The sequence below is a fragment of the Cynocephalus volans genome, chromosome 11 (assembly GCF_027409185.1).
Source record: "Cynocephalus volans isolate mCynVol1 chromosome 11, mCynVol1.pri, whole genome shotgun sequence".
Taxonomy (NCBI): Eukaryota; Metazoa; Chordata; class Mammalia; order Dermoptera; family Cynocephalidae; genus Cynocephalus; species Cynocephalus volans.
Window position 1 is genome coordinate 61,099,659 of NC_084470.1, and position 13,997 is coordinate 61,113,655.

General features: G+C 40.7%; 1 protein-coding gene across 1 annotated transcript in view; it reads left to right on the forward strand.

Moving 5' to 3' along the window:
- Positions 1-13,997, forward strand: part of DOCK3 (dedicator of cytokinesis 3) — a 390,304-nt gene that overhangs the window by 303,347 nt on the left and 72,960 nt on the right. The window contains exons 23-25 of the mRNA XM_063113398.1: positions 5,685-5,855; positions 9,216-9,408; positions 12,357-12,484. Coding sequence (XP_062969468.1) covers positions 5,685-5,855; positions 9,216-9,408; positions 12,357-12,484 — 492 coding nt within the window. The remainder of the gene's footprint in view (positions 1-5,684; positions 5,856-9,215; positions 9,409-12,356; positions 12,485-13,997) is intronic.

The window sequence follows — 13,997 nt, forward strand, 5'->3', positions numbered from 1 at the left end:
AGAAAACATAGGAGAAACACTTCAGGAAATAGGACTGGGCACAGACTTCATGAATACGACCCCAAAAGCACGGGCAACCAAAGGAAAAATAAACAAATGGGATTATATCAAACTAAAAAGCTTCTGCACAGCAAAAGAAACAATTAAAAGAGTTAAAAGACAACCAACAGAGTGGGAGAAAATATTTGCAAAATATACATCTGACAAAGGATTAATATCCAGAATATATAAGGAACTCAAACAACTTTACAAGAAGAAAACAAGCAACCCAATTAAAAAATGGGCAAAAGAGCTAAGTAGGCATTTCTCTAAGGAAGATATCCAAATGGCCAACAGACATATGAAAAAATGCTCAACATCACTCAGCATCCGGGAAATGCAAATCAAAACCACATTGAGATACCATCTAACCCCAGTTAGGATGGCTAAAATCCAAAAGACTATGAACGATAAATGCTGGCGAGGCTGCGGAGAAAAAGGAACTCTCATACATTGTTGGTGGGACTGCAAAATGGTGCAGCCTCTATGGAAAATGGTATGGAGGTTCCTTAAACAATTGCAAATAGATCTACCATACGACCCAGCCATCCCACTGTTGGGAATATACCCAGAGGAATGGAAATCATCAAGTCGAAGGTATACCTGTTCCCCAATGTTCATCGCAGCACTCTTTACAATAGCCAAGAGTTGGAACCAGCCCAAATGCCCATCATCAGATGAGTGGATACGGAAAATGTGGTACATCTACACAATGGAATACTACTCAGCTATAAAAACGAATGAAATACTGCCATTTGCAACAACATGGATGGACCTTGAGAGAATTATATTAAGTGAAACAAGTCAGGCACAGAAAGAGAAATACCACATGTTCTCACTTATTGGAGGGAGCTAAACATTAATATATAAATTCACACACACACATACACACACACACACACAAATCGGGGGGGGGAGGGAAGAAGATATAACAACCACAATTATTTGAAGTTGATACAACAAGCAAACAGAAAGGACATTGTTGGGGGGGAGGGGGGGAGGGAGAAGGGAGGGAGGTTTTGGTGATGGGGAGCATTAATCAGCTACAATGTATATCGACAAAATAAAATTAAAAAAAAAATAAAAAATAAAAAAAAAATAAAAAAAAAAAAAAAAGAATTAAGATCTTCTAATACTATTACCCTTCTTTGGTAGTTACTAAACGTCTTTTGGAACTGTTTCAAGTAAAAAGAGCTGAGTGGATGCATTGTATGTGGATATGCTGGGTAGATAATCATCTTAAAACCTTGGCCTGAGGAAGAACCTGGGGTCTTCCATAGTCAGGACCATTATCAGTGCCCCTGCTTGGACAGGTTCCCTGACAATGCAGCCCCTTTGCATTGCTTGGTAGCTCCAACTGACAGGAGACTGTCTTTACTGTGAGTCAACGCCACTGTCTGGTAACTTCTTTTCACAGCTACTGCTGCTGTAGAAAGCCATGTATGCATGAGAATGTTGATACCTCTTTCACTCAACGGTTTTCAGAAAGCTGTTATGTCCTCTGGAAACATACTTAAAGCAAGGCTATGCTTTCTCTTTCTGTCCCTGTCTTTCTTGTCCTTGTTACTTTTTTTTTAGTTGCTCTTTAACCATATTTTTTCCACCCTTTCCAATTAACAGTAAAAGAAGAATGGCAGCAAAGTAGTTCTGCTTTTCCTCTGTTCCCTTTTATTATCACATCATCTGCCTTAAGTACTGGGCCTGTGTTTTTGTTCTTCTTGTCCACGTGGCAACAGGTGTAACACATGTTTCCTCAAGCATCGTCAGATCGAAGTTGACAAAAATGAAATCATAGATTCTGGTTTACCCTACCTCTTCTCTTCACATTCTGTAAAAATATGAGGCCACAAGTCTCATTTCTTGTCCTTGTTCATACAAATGTCTACTGAGCAGTCACCATCTTTCCTGGGTGCTAAGATGCAAAGATGAGTAAGACCAGGCCATCTCCTTGAAGAACACATCTTCATTGTCCTGAGGGGAGGAAGACTCAAACACAGGTGTGCTGCAGGATAAGTGTGATGTGAGGGCAGGGCCTGGGTTCTGTTCTTCTCAGAACCCCAGCACCTGTCAGGTGCCTAAAACAATATTTGAGGGGGTAAAAGTTGAGTTAAATGCAAAAGATTCTATGTAAGTCCATAAATTAATTGCTTAAGGATACTGGAGAAGGCATCACAGAAGTTGTTTTCTCCTAAGAATCATTCATTCAGTGATTCATTTAGTCAGTATTGTTTGATACTTATCATGTATCAGACAGTGTATTAGCCACTGGGGATTCAGCAGGGGCCCAAGCAGAAAAGACTGGTCCTTCATAGTATTTACAGTCAAGTGAAGGAAAGACAGACAATAAATATGTAAAACAGATAAATATACAAAGTCAGTTTAAAAAAAAACTTGGTGAGTACTATGAAGGAAATAAAGAATATCATGAGATGGACTGGGGAGAAGGTGTTACTTCAGATCAAGGGCTTAGAGAAAGCCTCTCTGAGGAGGTGACCTCTGAGCTGAAATCAGTGTTAAAAGCTGGGGGATGAGCATTCCAGAGCTGGGGGACAGCATTTAAACAGCGTGTTTAAAAGCATAGGTACGAAAGAGGTTGGGTTTTCAAGGAACCAAAAGACGGCTGATGTAACTAAAGCAGGGATTTTCAAATGTTAGCTTGATTGTGGGAGGTGAGAGAAAGGGGAAACTGAGGCTGGTTCCAAGGGGTCTGGCTAGATCAGTTGGGTTGATACCCCGGCCATTTATGGAGGAAAAGAATTAAGGAGAAGATCAGATCTGGGTGGGGAAAAGGATGAGTTCCATCTGAGGGAGCACTTTATGAGGTACTTTTATACTTGTTTTTTGCCTTTTTAAACTTGTTCTCTAATACATGAAACACTAAGGTTTTATCAGGCCACTTTCCCGTCTTTATCAAATTTCAGTGTACAAGTCCCTTTGACCAAACTAATAAGTCTTCATCCAATCCTATATTCATCCTTTTTTCGTAAGATGCATTCTCCTGGCCTGACACCTGTCATTCTGGTATCATAAGCTGTGGACCAGGAAACTTCTTTATTATTCTTTATTATTATTATTATTCCTTTCACTTTCAGAATCATGACCTTTTAAAAAAAGTTCTACTAAAGAAGATGAAGATAGTTCAAGTCTTTATCTTCTTACTTGGTTATATTGTTTGTTCCCATGTGAGTGACCTGTAGGGGGGTATCAGTGTGGGTTTGAGAATGGCTTTTGGCTAGGTGTTCCAAAAAGACAGCACTTCTCACTACTGAGCTGTATCAATTCCTTAGCAGGGAGACAGGAGGAGGATAAAGAAGGTACAGTGGATCTTCTTGGGGATAGAAAGGTTTTAGTAACTTTTAGGATCTCTTTCTTCCAGGTTTATTAATTTAAGTGGAAAAAAGACAGGCAGCTGCTTCAGCCACAGTTAAGTGCTCCAGTATCTCCACATAGGGTTGGGAGCACCTTTGAACAAATTCCTTAGGATCAAACACTCACCTTTTACTCCATTCTTCTTCCCCAGTTGAGTCTGTCATAGGTGGCCAGCATTTCTTGGTCCTGGCCAAGCTGGTGCTGATCCTAAAAATCAAGAGGAGTGGAGAAAGGGAAAGTCGGGTGCTGATAGATGAGTGGAAGTTTTTTATGCCCGCATACAGGTTTGCACAGGGCTTTCTTTGACACCAGCCTGGTGCTCCTCTGTGAGGTGTTTTATATTTTGGAACCTAATAGAGAAACTAAGCCTTCATGCTCGTAGGGCCTAAGCGACTTTACTGTTTGGTTCTACCTCTCTGAATATAGTGGACATTTCATGTTGTTCAATACATCTCTTGTAATAGCTGTTTAAAACTGAAAAAAAACCTGGCAATGGTAATGAGGAAAACATCTTCCTTTTTAAAATCAGAGGACTATAGCACATAACTAGATTTTCCCACCTCTCAGGTGTACTAAGATCTCATTTTTTAAAAAAATCTAACTTATTTTCCTGTCTTTATTTCCAGTGTTCCACAGAATCGCTGATCCTTTTTGCCCCTTCTTCAGCTTGGGCATATGACAGTAAGATGCTCAGCAGGCTCATATTCTGTGTTCCTATGCCTGCCATAGTTTTGGTGAATTTCTCTAAGTCTGAGCATACTTTTGTATGACTTTGTGACTTAAATGAGGAAGCTTTCCTGACTTCTGTAGCCTGCTCCAAAGAGATCTATTCTATCCTTTATCTACAAGGACTCCACGGTGTCAGTGGACATTGACCCTGTCTGTCCTTTGTCCTCAGCTGAGCCCAGCAAGTCATCTTGTTCTATAAAACCAAAATACCTAAAGGAGAAGGTCAGACTCGGTACCTGATATTTGGTTTGGGAAATGCACATTTTATTTTCTTTATTCTGATAGAAAATACCTCCTACTTCAGTGATTTCACACTGGCATAACCTAATAAATGAAGCTGGCTCAGAACTGTATATTTTCTGCTCCATGAGCCTGAAGAGTCACCAAAATATAGACATACTGGAGCAGTGGCAGAGTCTGGCCTGCAAGTATCTGGATTTAGAAATTAACAGACTTTTAAGGTTCTTCATAGACCAAGTATTAAAAGGCTACTGGAGCAGAGGCTTTAACATTTATGGAGATGAGGCCACACACTGTAATTTCTTTTACAGAAGCTTCTGGTGCAAGCCCTGGAAGACACATTTTTCTAAACTAACATTCCTCATTGCCAACTAAATTTTGTGGGGGCCACAAAATATTAAGCTTTGCTTTGCCCAGCCTTTTGACAGATAGATAGATCATGAAAGGTAGCTTAGGAATTGTTTCCTTTTATATATTTGAAGTAACTGAGATCCATTTGTTTCATCTGTGGATAAGTTTTCCTCATTGTCTCTGCCTTCCCAGTGTCTGGGAAATCTGTGGCATTTCTTTGATTAGAAAACGTAGTCTTGGGTCTTAAATCTGTTCTCTTAAAAGAAAATTACTCTGCTTGTAAGCATGGACCAAGCTGCAGGGACTCCTCAGAATCAGATTCTGCTCCCAAACCATTTTATAGGAGCTTCGTCTTCTGTATTGTTCATGAACTGTTTATGGCAGAAGTCCTGGTTGGAACAGGGTGGAGAGTGGTTATATCAGGCCCACCAATGTCTGTGCAACCTGGGACAAGTTTTCTTCAGACTTCTGTGACCCCTAGTGAGAAGAGAGGCACTATGTCAGGCCCCAGCTATATCTCAAAGATGCAGGAAACTCCTTAAAGGATTCTTCCTTCTTGCAATAAATTTGAGTGGTTCTTACATCCTTCCCTTTGGAGCCTTTTATTTTCCAGACCTGAAAAAAATACAGAGAAGCTTAATTTTCTTTTCATCCTGAATGTTCTCGAATTCATCTCTTTCTATGAGTTTCATGTCTATGGCTCCTTAATTCCAGAACCTCAGAAAATAGTTGTGAAATTGATGATTTTCTCAGTAAGAAGACAGCTGCTGCTTAGTGACTATTTGGATTTTTGACAAAAAATTTTTAAAAAATAAAGTGCGTTTCTTCATAGTTGGAATTGCCCATCACCTGATTTTAGTGTAGTATTTGCTGTTACTTTGCCATTAGATCCTTGCTGCATGAGTTCTTGGGCATCTTCAACATCTCTCCATCACTTTTTTTCCCCACACTTCCAGGCCTTGGAGTACCTTTTCAAGTTCATCGTTCAGTCACGGATCCTGTACTCACGAGCCACGTGTGGAATGGAAGAGGAGCAATTCCGGTCTAGCATTCAAGAACTTTTCCAGTCCATCCGATTTGTGCTTAGTCTGGACAGCAGAAACTCAGAAACACTCCTTTTCACACAGGTCTGTGAGCTGCAGGGAAGCTTTCCTGCTAGATACCTTGCCTTTCTTAGCAAGTGGTTTCTTTGTCCTCTGGCTTCCAAAGTTGAAGAAGCCCTGCCAAAATCCTATATGTTGGGTAAGGGGTGATTTATAAGGAAATACCTGATAGAACAAAATGTTGCTTTAACTTCAAAGCCAGCTATGCCTCAGCTGCTAGATATAAAACAGTTCAGTGGCTTTATGGTAGAGAAACACAAATTTGTTCCTGTGAACTCTCTTTAGACTAAATTTATTTAGCTACCATGCTATTTAGTTTTTTATGAATATCTTATTCATAGAAGATATTTGGAATGTATAGGGAATTTTGTTTCCTAATTAATCACTGTATTAATTAAAGAAAATTTAGGTTAATACTTATCCACTTCAGAAGTTAAGAATAAAATAAATTGAAAAAACAGTAGGAATAATTAAAAAGCTTTGGCTAAGAATTGGGATTAGATTCTATTAGAAATATCAATGTGGGAAGGAAACTTGCTTTTTTAATATTAAAACTGCCTGGCCAGCTAATCGATGACCTTTTCCACACAGCCTCACCTTAGAAATGAATCAGGGTTTCATTACTCAATCACAAGGGAGTTATTTTCTGTTATAAAATGAATGTCATAATTTTATCTGATTGATTATATATCCTTGATTATTTGAAGCCAATTCTTACTCTAAAACCTGTCAGCAAAAATCAGACAGTCTCTCTCATGTCCATTTATTCAGTCACTGCCAGGTGTCTTGTTAGTGTTAAGTGTTACGTTTAAACCCTGTCTCACTTAAGATTTCCATTTGCCTCTGTGTTGCCCCTTGATGCCAATTGACTGTAGACCCCTTGGCCCAGAGGACAGGAGATCAGTTGGGAGCTAGACCCCATAAAAGAATTCCTCAGAGTTCCCAGGTGCCTCTGTAAGGAAGGCTCCTTCCATGATCTCCCTTCCTAAATACCCAAGCAACTCATCTTCCTCTCCCTGCCCTTCTCCCAGCAGGGATCAAGGACACCTCTTCCTCCTCTCACCCAAAAAAAGAAATATGGGGAGATTGGAAGAAGTAACAGAGCAAGGCAGATATGCTTTCAGGGAACTTGGCAATGCCCTGGATTCAATGGCATGCTCCTACCACATCAGGATAAATAGCTTAGTCTTATTTTCAGCTTAGACCTGTGTTGGGGTCAGCTCTGCTTCTTTGGTGCCAAGCTCGTGTTTTGTAACTTTCAGAGCTCTCAGCAAGTATATTATTCAATTAGACTTTATACTTTTGATTATGACCACTAGAAGATGTCAGGGTATAAGTGTCCTTCTGTCCTGGTGCATAAGTATAGACAATTTGCTCTTAAGAGAGCAAATCAGCTACTGTTCGTTATTGATTATGAAGCACCTACTCTTCCCCTCCCACCCCCACCCCCCCGCTTTGTCTTTTGTGTTTAAGCTGCTTATAATATGTTTTTGTGCTGGTTCTAATTACTGCAAAACAATCTCCTTGGTATCCCGGGGAATTGTAAATCTGCAAATAGAATTCATATAAGTTCTGTACTTGGCCTGTTCTGAACAGGATGACAGGCCTGTTTCCATGGCATAAATTTTCACTTGCTCTAGGCCAGTGTCTAGTGCCTAATGGAGCAGTTAAAAAAAATAGCCTTCCCTCCCCAACATGCCACTTGGGAAGAGTGAGTTCACACCGTTTTGTCTCAAGATGGCACTCCATTTCCCTTTGTAAATCTTGGGTTAATGGTGTAAGAGGGCTGAGAAGTGAAAAGACTCCTTCACGCTGCTTCCATTTAGACAAGAGAAAAGAATAAGAATCAGAATTTATTAAAGGCCTATTGTGTTCTAGGCACTCTGCTGGAAACTTTATGCACCTAATTTTTTCTTCATACCAGTATCAGGAGATAAGTAATAGTATCATTCCCATTTTATATATGAAAAAACTGAGGATTAGGCAGTAACTCACCAAAGTTTATGTGGCAGGTGAGTGGTGAACCTGAGATTTGAACTCTTGTCTGTTTAATTCCAAAACCCATTCTCTTTCTCCTACAGTGCTCTGTCTTCCAAAGGCTATGGAACTATTATATCATCAGATTGTCCTTAAGAGGCCACCTCATGGGTCTGCCAGAGCTCAGATCCTAGAAGAGAAACCTTCTCTCTCGCTCTCTCTCTCTCTCTCTCTCTCCCTCTCCCCTCTCACTCTCTCCCCCTCTCCTTTGTTCCTAATCCCCTTCCCTGGGCCGTCTAGGTCACTGAACTCTAAGCCAGCATCATCAGCAGTCCTCAAGAGTTTGTGGCTGACTAAATCCACACATTCCCCACTCTTTTGGATTTATACTTGAGGTTACCAGGCATCACATATGAAAGAAATAACTTACAAAGTCTTCGGATTTTATTGTTGCAAATAAACATCTTCATCCTGGGGATACGGTCCACCTTTCAGATCTGGATTGCTGGCTACAGGACTGTGAGCAGAGTTCAGTTGGTGTTGCTTAAAGACACTCAGCTTGCTCGGCAGTACTTTCTTTGAGAGATTCCTTGTGTGAGTTTGGGATCAAAGTTGGAAAGTCAAGAGTCTGATCATAGAGACAAAGAAAAAATTTATTTTATGAGCAAAACAGTTATGGATCTTAAGCCACATTGAGCACATTTCTCTTTATACCCCTTGTATTAGTCTGTTTCTGTTGCGTATAACAACATACCTGGAACTGGGTGATTTATAAAGAAAAACGAAATTTATTGCTTACAGTTTCTGAGGGTGGGAAGTTCAAAGTCCGTCTGATGGTGGTGACAGTGACCCAAGGGTCTCACATTGCAAGATGGTGGAAGCAGAGAGAGTAACCTCATTCACTCTCTTTTTAAAGCCTTCAGAACCATGCCCCTGACCACCATTATTAATCCATTCACTACTGCAAGGTCCTGCAATCCAATCACCTCTTCAAGGCTCCACCTTTCAATTACCATAATAGGATTTCCTACCCTTAATAGTCACAGTGGAGGCTAAGTTTCTAACACAAAAAACTTGGGGGACCCAATTCAAACTTCAGGAAATGTTGGAGAGACATAATTCAATCCACTACATCCCTTTGCCAGGAAATGCCTTGGCAAGTTATGAAAGCTTTAAGTGGCCTGGGCCCCACTAAACTCTTGTTTTGTTTCCCTTTTTGGTTCTCTTTGCTCTGTGTCCCACAGGTGCTCTAGGGCTGGGTAGAGTCAAGGACCAGGGAAGAGCCCACCCAAGGGGAGGGTGCTATAATGACTCCTCAACCTCTTACCACCTTGTATCATTGTCTGAGCATGCAAGATAGGCACATACCTAACTCTTAGCTAACCACAGCTTCACTTGCTTCTACAGGCAGCACTCCTTAATTCTTTCCCAACCATCTTTGATGAACTGCTGCAAATGTTCACCGTGCAAGAGGTGGCAGAGTTTGTGAGAGGGACGCTGGGGAGCATGCCTAGCACTGTGCACATCGGGCAGTCAATGGATGTGGTCAAGCTACAGTCCATCGCCAGGACAGTGGACAGCCGTCTGTTTTCTTTCTCAGGTAAATGAAATTGGGATGAGAATCAGACTTGCCTTTCCTCCCTTCCAAGGTAATAACCAAGTGGTAATCAAAGGATCACGTTTATCAACTGACATGTAAGAAACCTATGACCCTTCAAATGCAGAGCTTTAATTAAACTATGTTAGAGAATGCAGCCAAGACCTAGGCTGCATTCTCACAATTTATTCCTAAGTAACCACATCCTGGGGCGTGCCAGTGGGGTGGTATCTTAGTATATTCAGGCTGCTGTAACAGAATACCATAGGCTGGGTGACTTATAAACAAAAAGCATTTATTTCTCACAGTTCTAGAGACTGGAAAGTCTAAGATCAAGACACCAGCAGATTCAGTGTCTGGTGAGGGCCCACTTCCTAATTCATAGACAGCCATCTTCTCTTTGTGTCCTTATATGGTAGAAGGGGCAAGAGAGCTCTCCGACATCTCTCTTAAAAGGACACTGATCCCATTTATGAGGGCTCCACCTCCCAAAGGTCCCACCTTCAAATGCTATCACAGTGGGGATTAGCTTTCAACATATGAACTTGAGGAAGGGAGGGCACAAACATTCAATCTATAGCAGATGGCCTGCAGAGCAACCTCCAGCCAGCTGCCAAGAATGGAGCCTGCCACACCCCCAGGAGAATGGGAAGTCAGAGGGAAAAGAGGGGGAGCAAAAGAGAAGGGTCCAGCCCAAGGAGATAAACATAAGCCAAGGAAATGGGAAGCCCTGAAAGAGGACCCTGAGGACCCTGTACTTTCTTCTTTTCTTGTCACACCAGTCAGGTAGATTCCTTTTTTCTCTCTTGGGAGGAATTGCTAAAGATAGAGGGAGAAATGGACAGGGAACCCTCTACGCTCCCAAAGGGATCAGTATAGCCTAACTAATACATCAGCATCCTAGGCTCCCTTTCAGAAAGAACCTATAGATTCATCCCTTGCAGAAGCACCAAATACTCAATGGTCACATGTTAAGATCAGTATGGGCCTGATGCTTTAAGTAGAATATCACTGTCCTAGAATAAACTTCTGTGGTACATAAATAAATCTGAAATGCTAGCAAAACAATTATTACTAGAATTTTTATAATTAGAATTTTTGGTGATTAATTTTTTAGGTTTGACTTTTAAAGTATAAGAACAATAATTTCTCAGCTTAGTGCTACACATATTTGCAATACTAAATAGATGTTTCCTTTGACCTAGCTCTGCCAGTGTAGGGTATTGTTGATGGTGATGTTCAAGCTGCCACCAAGAAAGTCTTCTTTCTCCAACAGTTACTGTTTATGGTAAATGCTTCTCTTTTCTCCAGCACCTGGACTGAAGATTTTATCAATGATTTGGACACACTGTCACTGAGGCCATTGCACTTGTGCAAGCTTTGTGCGTTGCTTGAAGAAAATGCTTTCAGAATATATATAGGAAACAGAACAGCAGTCTGCCTTCACTGACATACTTTATATCTACTGCCTTTGCATGAACTCGCTGCTGTACACAATCACATAAGAAAAATTTTTCTTAAACTTTGTATGGCATTGAATCATGTAATTGAATTTTGAGATGACAAGCCACTACCAAACGTATATTTTCATCTCACTTTCATTGAATGCCTACATCACAGCATCTTACCTGGAGTGAGAGGTTCTTTACCAGTGGTGTCATTTAACCAACACATATTCTCACAGCATACCAGTTTGGTCTCTTCTTCAGCAGCTTCCAGGAATAAATAAATAACAAGCAGCTATTGGTTGTTATAAATCCTCTTAGGTTGGTATTTTGATCTACAAAATGTAGTATCAACTTTTCTTTTATCCAAGCAGCCTTTTAAACACAAAATAGCTGTTATTTCACTCTATTTGAGCACATTCTAAGTATTTGGCAAGGCCGCACCAAGATCCTTTATGTCATGTAATTTGTCTTTGGCTGGAAAAAGATTTTCTTTCTGAATTTCATGTAGAACACTAAACTGTGGTCAAATATGAACAATCAATCCAAAATCCTATGACTTATTTGTGTTACTGATAATCTGACTGAACCATGCTGGCCAGATAATGATGGGACCTTTGGGTCACACAGTCACTAACCACAGAGGAGTATAGGGCACTAGAAACATGTTCACAGTTGTGCTTCACTTTGTCTTCTATCCACTCCTGTGAAGAAAATCTAAAAGAGGCCATTAGCAACCCATTCTACAGATGAGAAAAATCAAGTCCATAGGAGTCATCAGCCTGCCTGGGGTCTCCGAATGAGTTAATAAGGGAGCTTGAACCCTCCTGAATTTATGGTTGTAAATCTAGTCACCTCCTGATGAAAATGCTATTCAGGTAACTGTGGGGAGAAAGGAAAAGAAAAACATTTGAATGTATGCAGTGAAATTGGTGATAAATGTTGACTGATTATCAAAGGCTTATGACAAGACAAAGGTCATGCTTCTGTTCCATTCATTGCTGTGGACACACTTAGCAGCAATCTAACACGCCTGTGGGGAAAAGGAAGCAGGCTGATGGCTGTGGCAAGGTAAATGTTCACAGGGGTGAAGAAGGACAATCTGTAATCCATATCAAGTTTGCAAGTGCACTCAATGTAATTCATACTAAGTGTGCCATTTAAATGGAGTTTTCACTGTAAACTGTGCTTTTAATTTGTAGGCTACTCATTAAGGAGATTCTAGTTGGAAGCAGACTACTATTTATCCTGCAGAAAATGCCATGGATGCTGGGGCTTAAAATGAGAGCAAAGGAAAGAAAGATGGAAGAACAATGTTGTGGGATGGTTTATAATCTCCAGGCAACAGGCTTTTAGACCCTTGTAAGGGCAGGGGATTACTTCCACCTTTGCTCCAGTCTCAACCCTACCTGCTTTGTGACATCTAAGTCCCACAATGACACTGGCTTCCAGCAGTAGCTAGTTCTCCTCTGAAGGGCTTCTGTACCTTTGTGTTTTCTCTCCCAGAATCCCGCCGAATCCTGCTTCCTGTGGTTCTCCATCACATTCACCTTCACCTGAGGCAGCAGAAAGAGCTGCTAATCTGCTCAGGAATTCTCAGCAGCATCTTCTCCATTGTCAAGACCAGCTCTCTGGTAGTGGCCCCACACCCATTCTATCCTCAGATCTGCCCTAGTCTTGTGTTACTTTTAGCCAGAGGCAGACCAGCAAAGACTGCTTTGTACATTTCTCAATCAGAGATGCTTTCATCAGTGACAGGAAGGTGCCAAAGTGAATGGAGGCCTGCGTGTGCTCAATAGGCTTCTCAATACAACACATTCTTGCTATTTTATAAAGTTTAACTACCATAAATCTACCCCAAAATACAGTTATCTGTAGTACCAGAAACCCTAGTCCTGTGTGCCATGTTTCTATCAAAAAGTATTGATTCTGGATTCCTGGGAGTTTTCTAAGGGTCCTCAGGCATGAGCACAGGGAGGCAGACCTAGACTGAGAGGTAGCTTGCTCATTCACACTTTTCTGTCAACTTCCTGGCAACTTGATTCCATCCATATGGCATTTCTACACTGTGCCAGATGAGGTCAGCATATACAAGAGGTAAATGTTGCCCACGAGAGCTCTGAGCCCTGTGGGATGGTAGAATTGTACTTTAGAGGTCAGGTTTCAACAAATAATGCTTTTGCCCATTTTCTTTCCTCTTTGTTTTTTTTTGTTTGTTTGTTTGTTTGTTTTTTTTGTTGTTGTTGTTTTTTCTTTTTGGTGGCTGGCCGATAACAGGGTTCAAACCCTGGACCTTGGTGTTGTCAATACCACACTCTGACTGAGTTAACCTGCCAGCCCTGGTTTTTTTTCTTTTTAAAAAAGATCTTTGATGAGAAGGGAGTGATGGAGGTAGGGAAGGAATGAAGGAAAGATATGTATCAGGTATGGATGAGGGAGGAATTTATTTTAATGATATTTCTTTTATATATTTATGATAATAGAAGAAATGCGTATTTTTTATAGAAAATTTGTAATCTATAGGAAAGTATAAATAAAGAAACGAGGAACAAGAATGGGTTTTTATTACACCATTTATTAAGTTTTTATAGAATAAAATTTTAAGTGTATTTAAAATGAAGGCCAGTGGCCAGGTTTTAAGAATGTAGGAGGCTAGGCTGTCCACATGGAGTAGGAGAAGTTCTTAAAAAAAAAGAGTATATTTGGTTTGAGCAGAAGACAAGGACCCAAGAGGGTGCTTGGTGTCCAGACTTAAAGTACCATCTGGTAACAGGCACAGCTTTGCAGAGACTAACTGTGATAGGTAGCGGCCCTTTCATTTGCTCTTGGCTCCAGGTGAAACTTGGCAGCTCTCCTTCCTACCAGGCCTGAGAGAAGCCACACCAAGTATATAAGGTCTACTAATAGCCCAAGGACATGTCTGAGGGGGTAGGTGGCTTATTGCTAAAGGAAGGAGAGAAATCGAAGGGAAAAAAAGAATGAATGAAAAGAAAGGAGAGGAGTGGAAGACGAATGGGAACTAGTAAAAACCTGAAGGAAGATAGTTTGGTTGTATTTGTTGTGTTAGAAAGTCAGTGTAATTAGTTGCTTACAAATACTCAAAGATATGTCACAGGTAAGAATGTTATGATCACTTTGACAGATGGG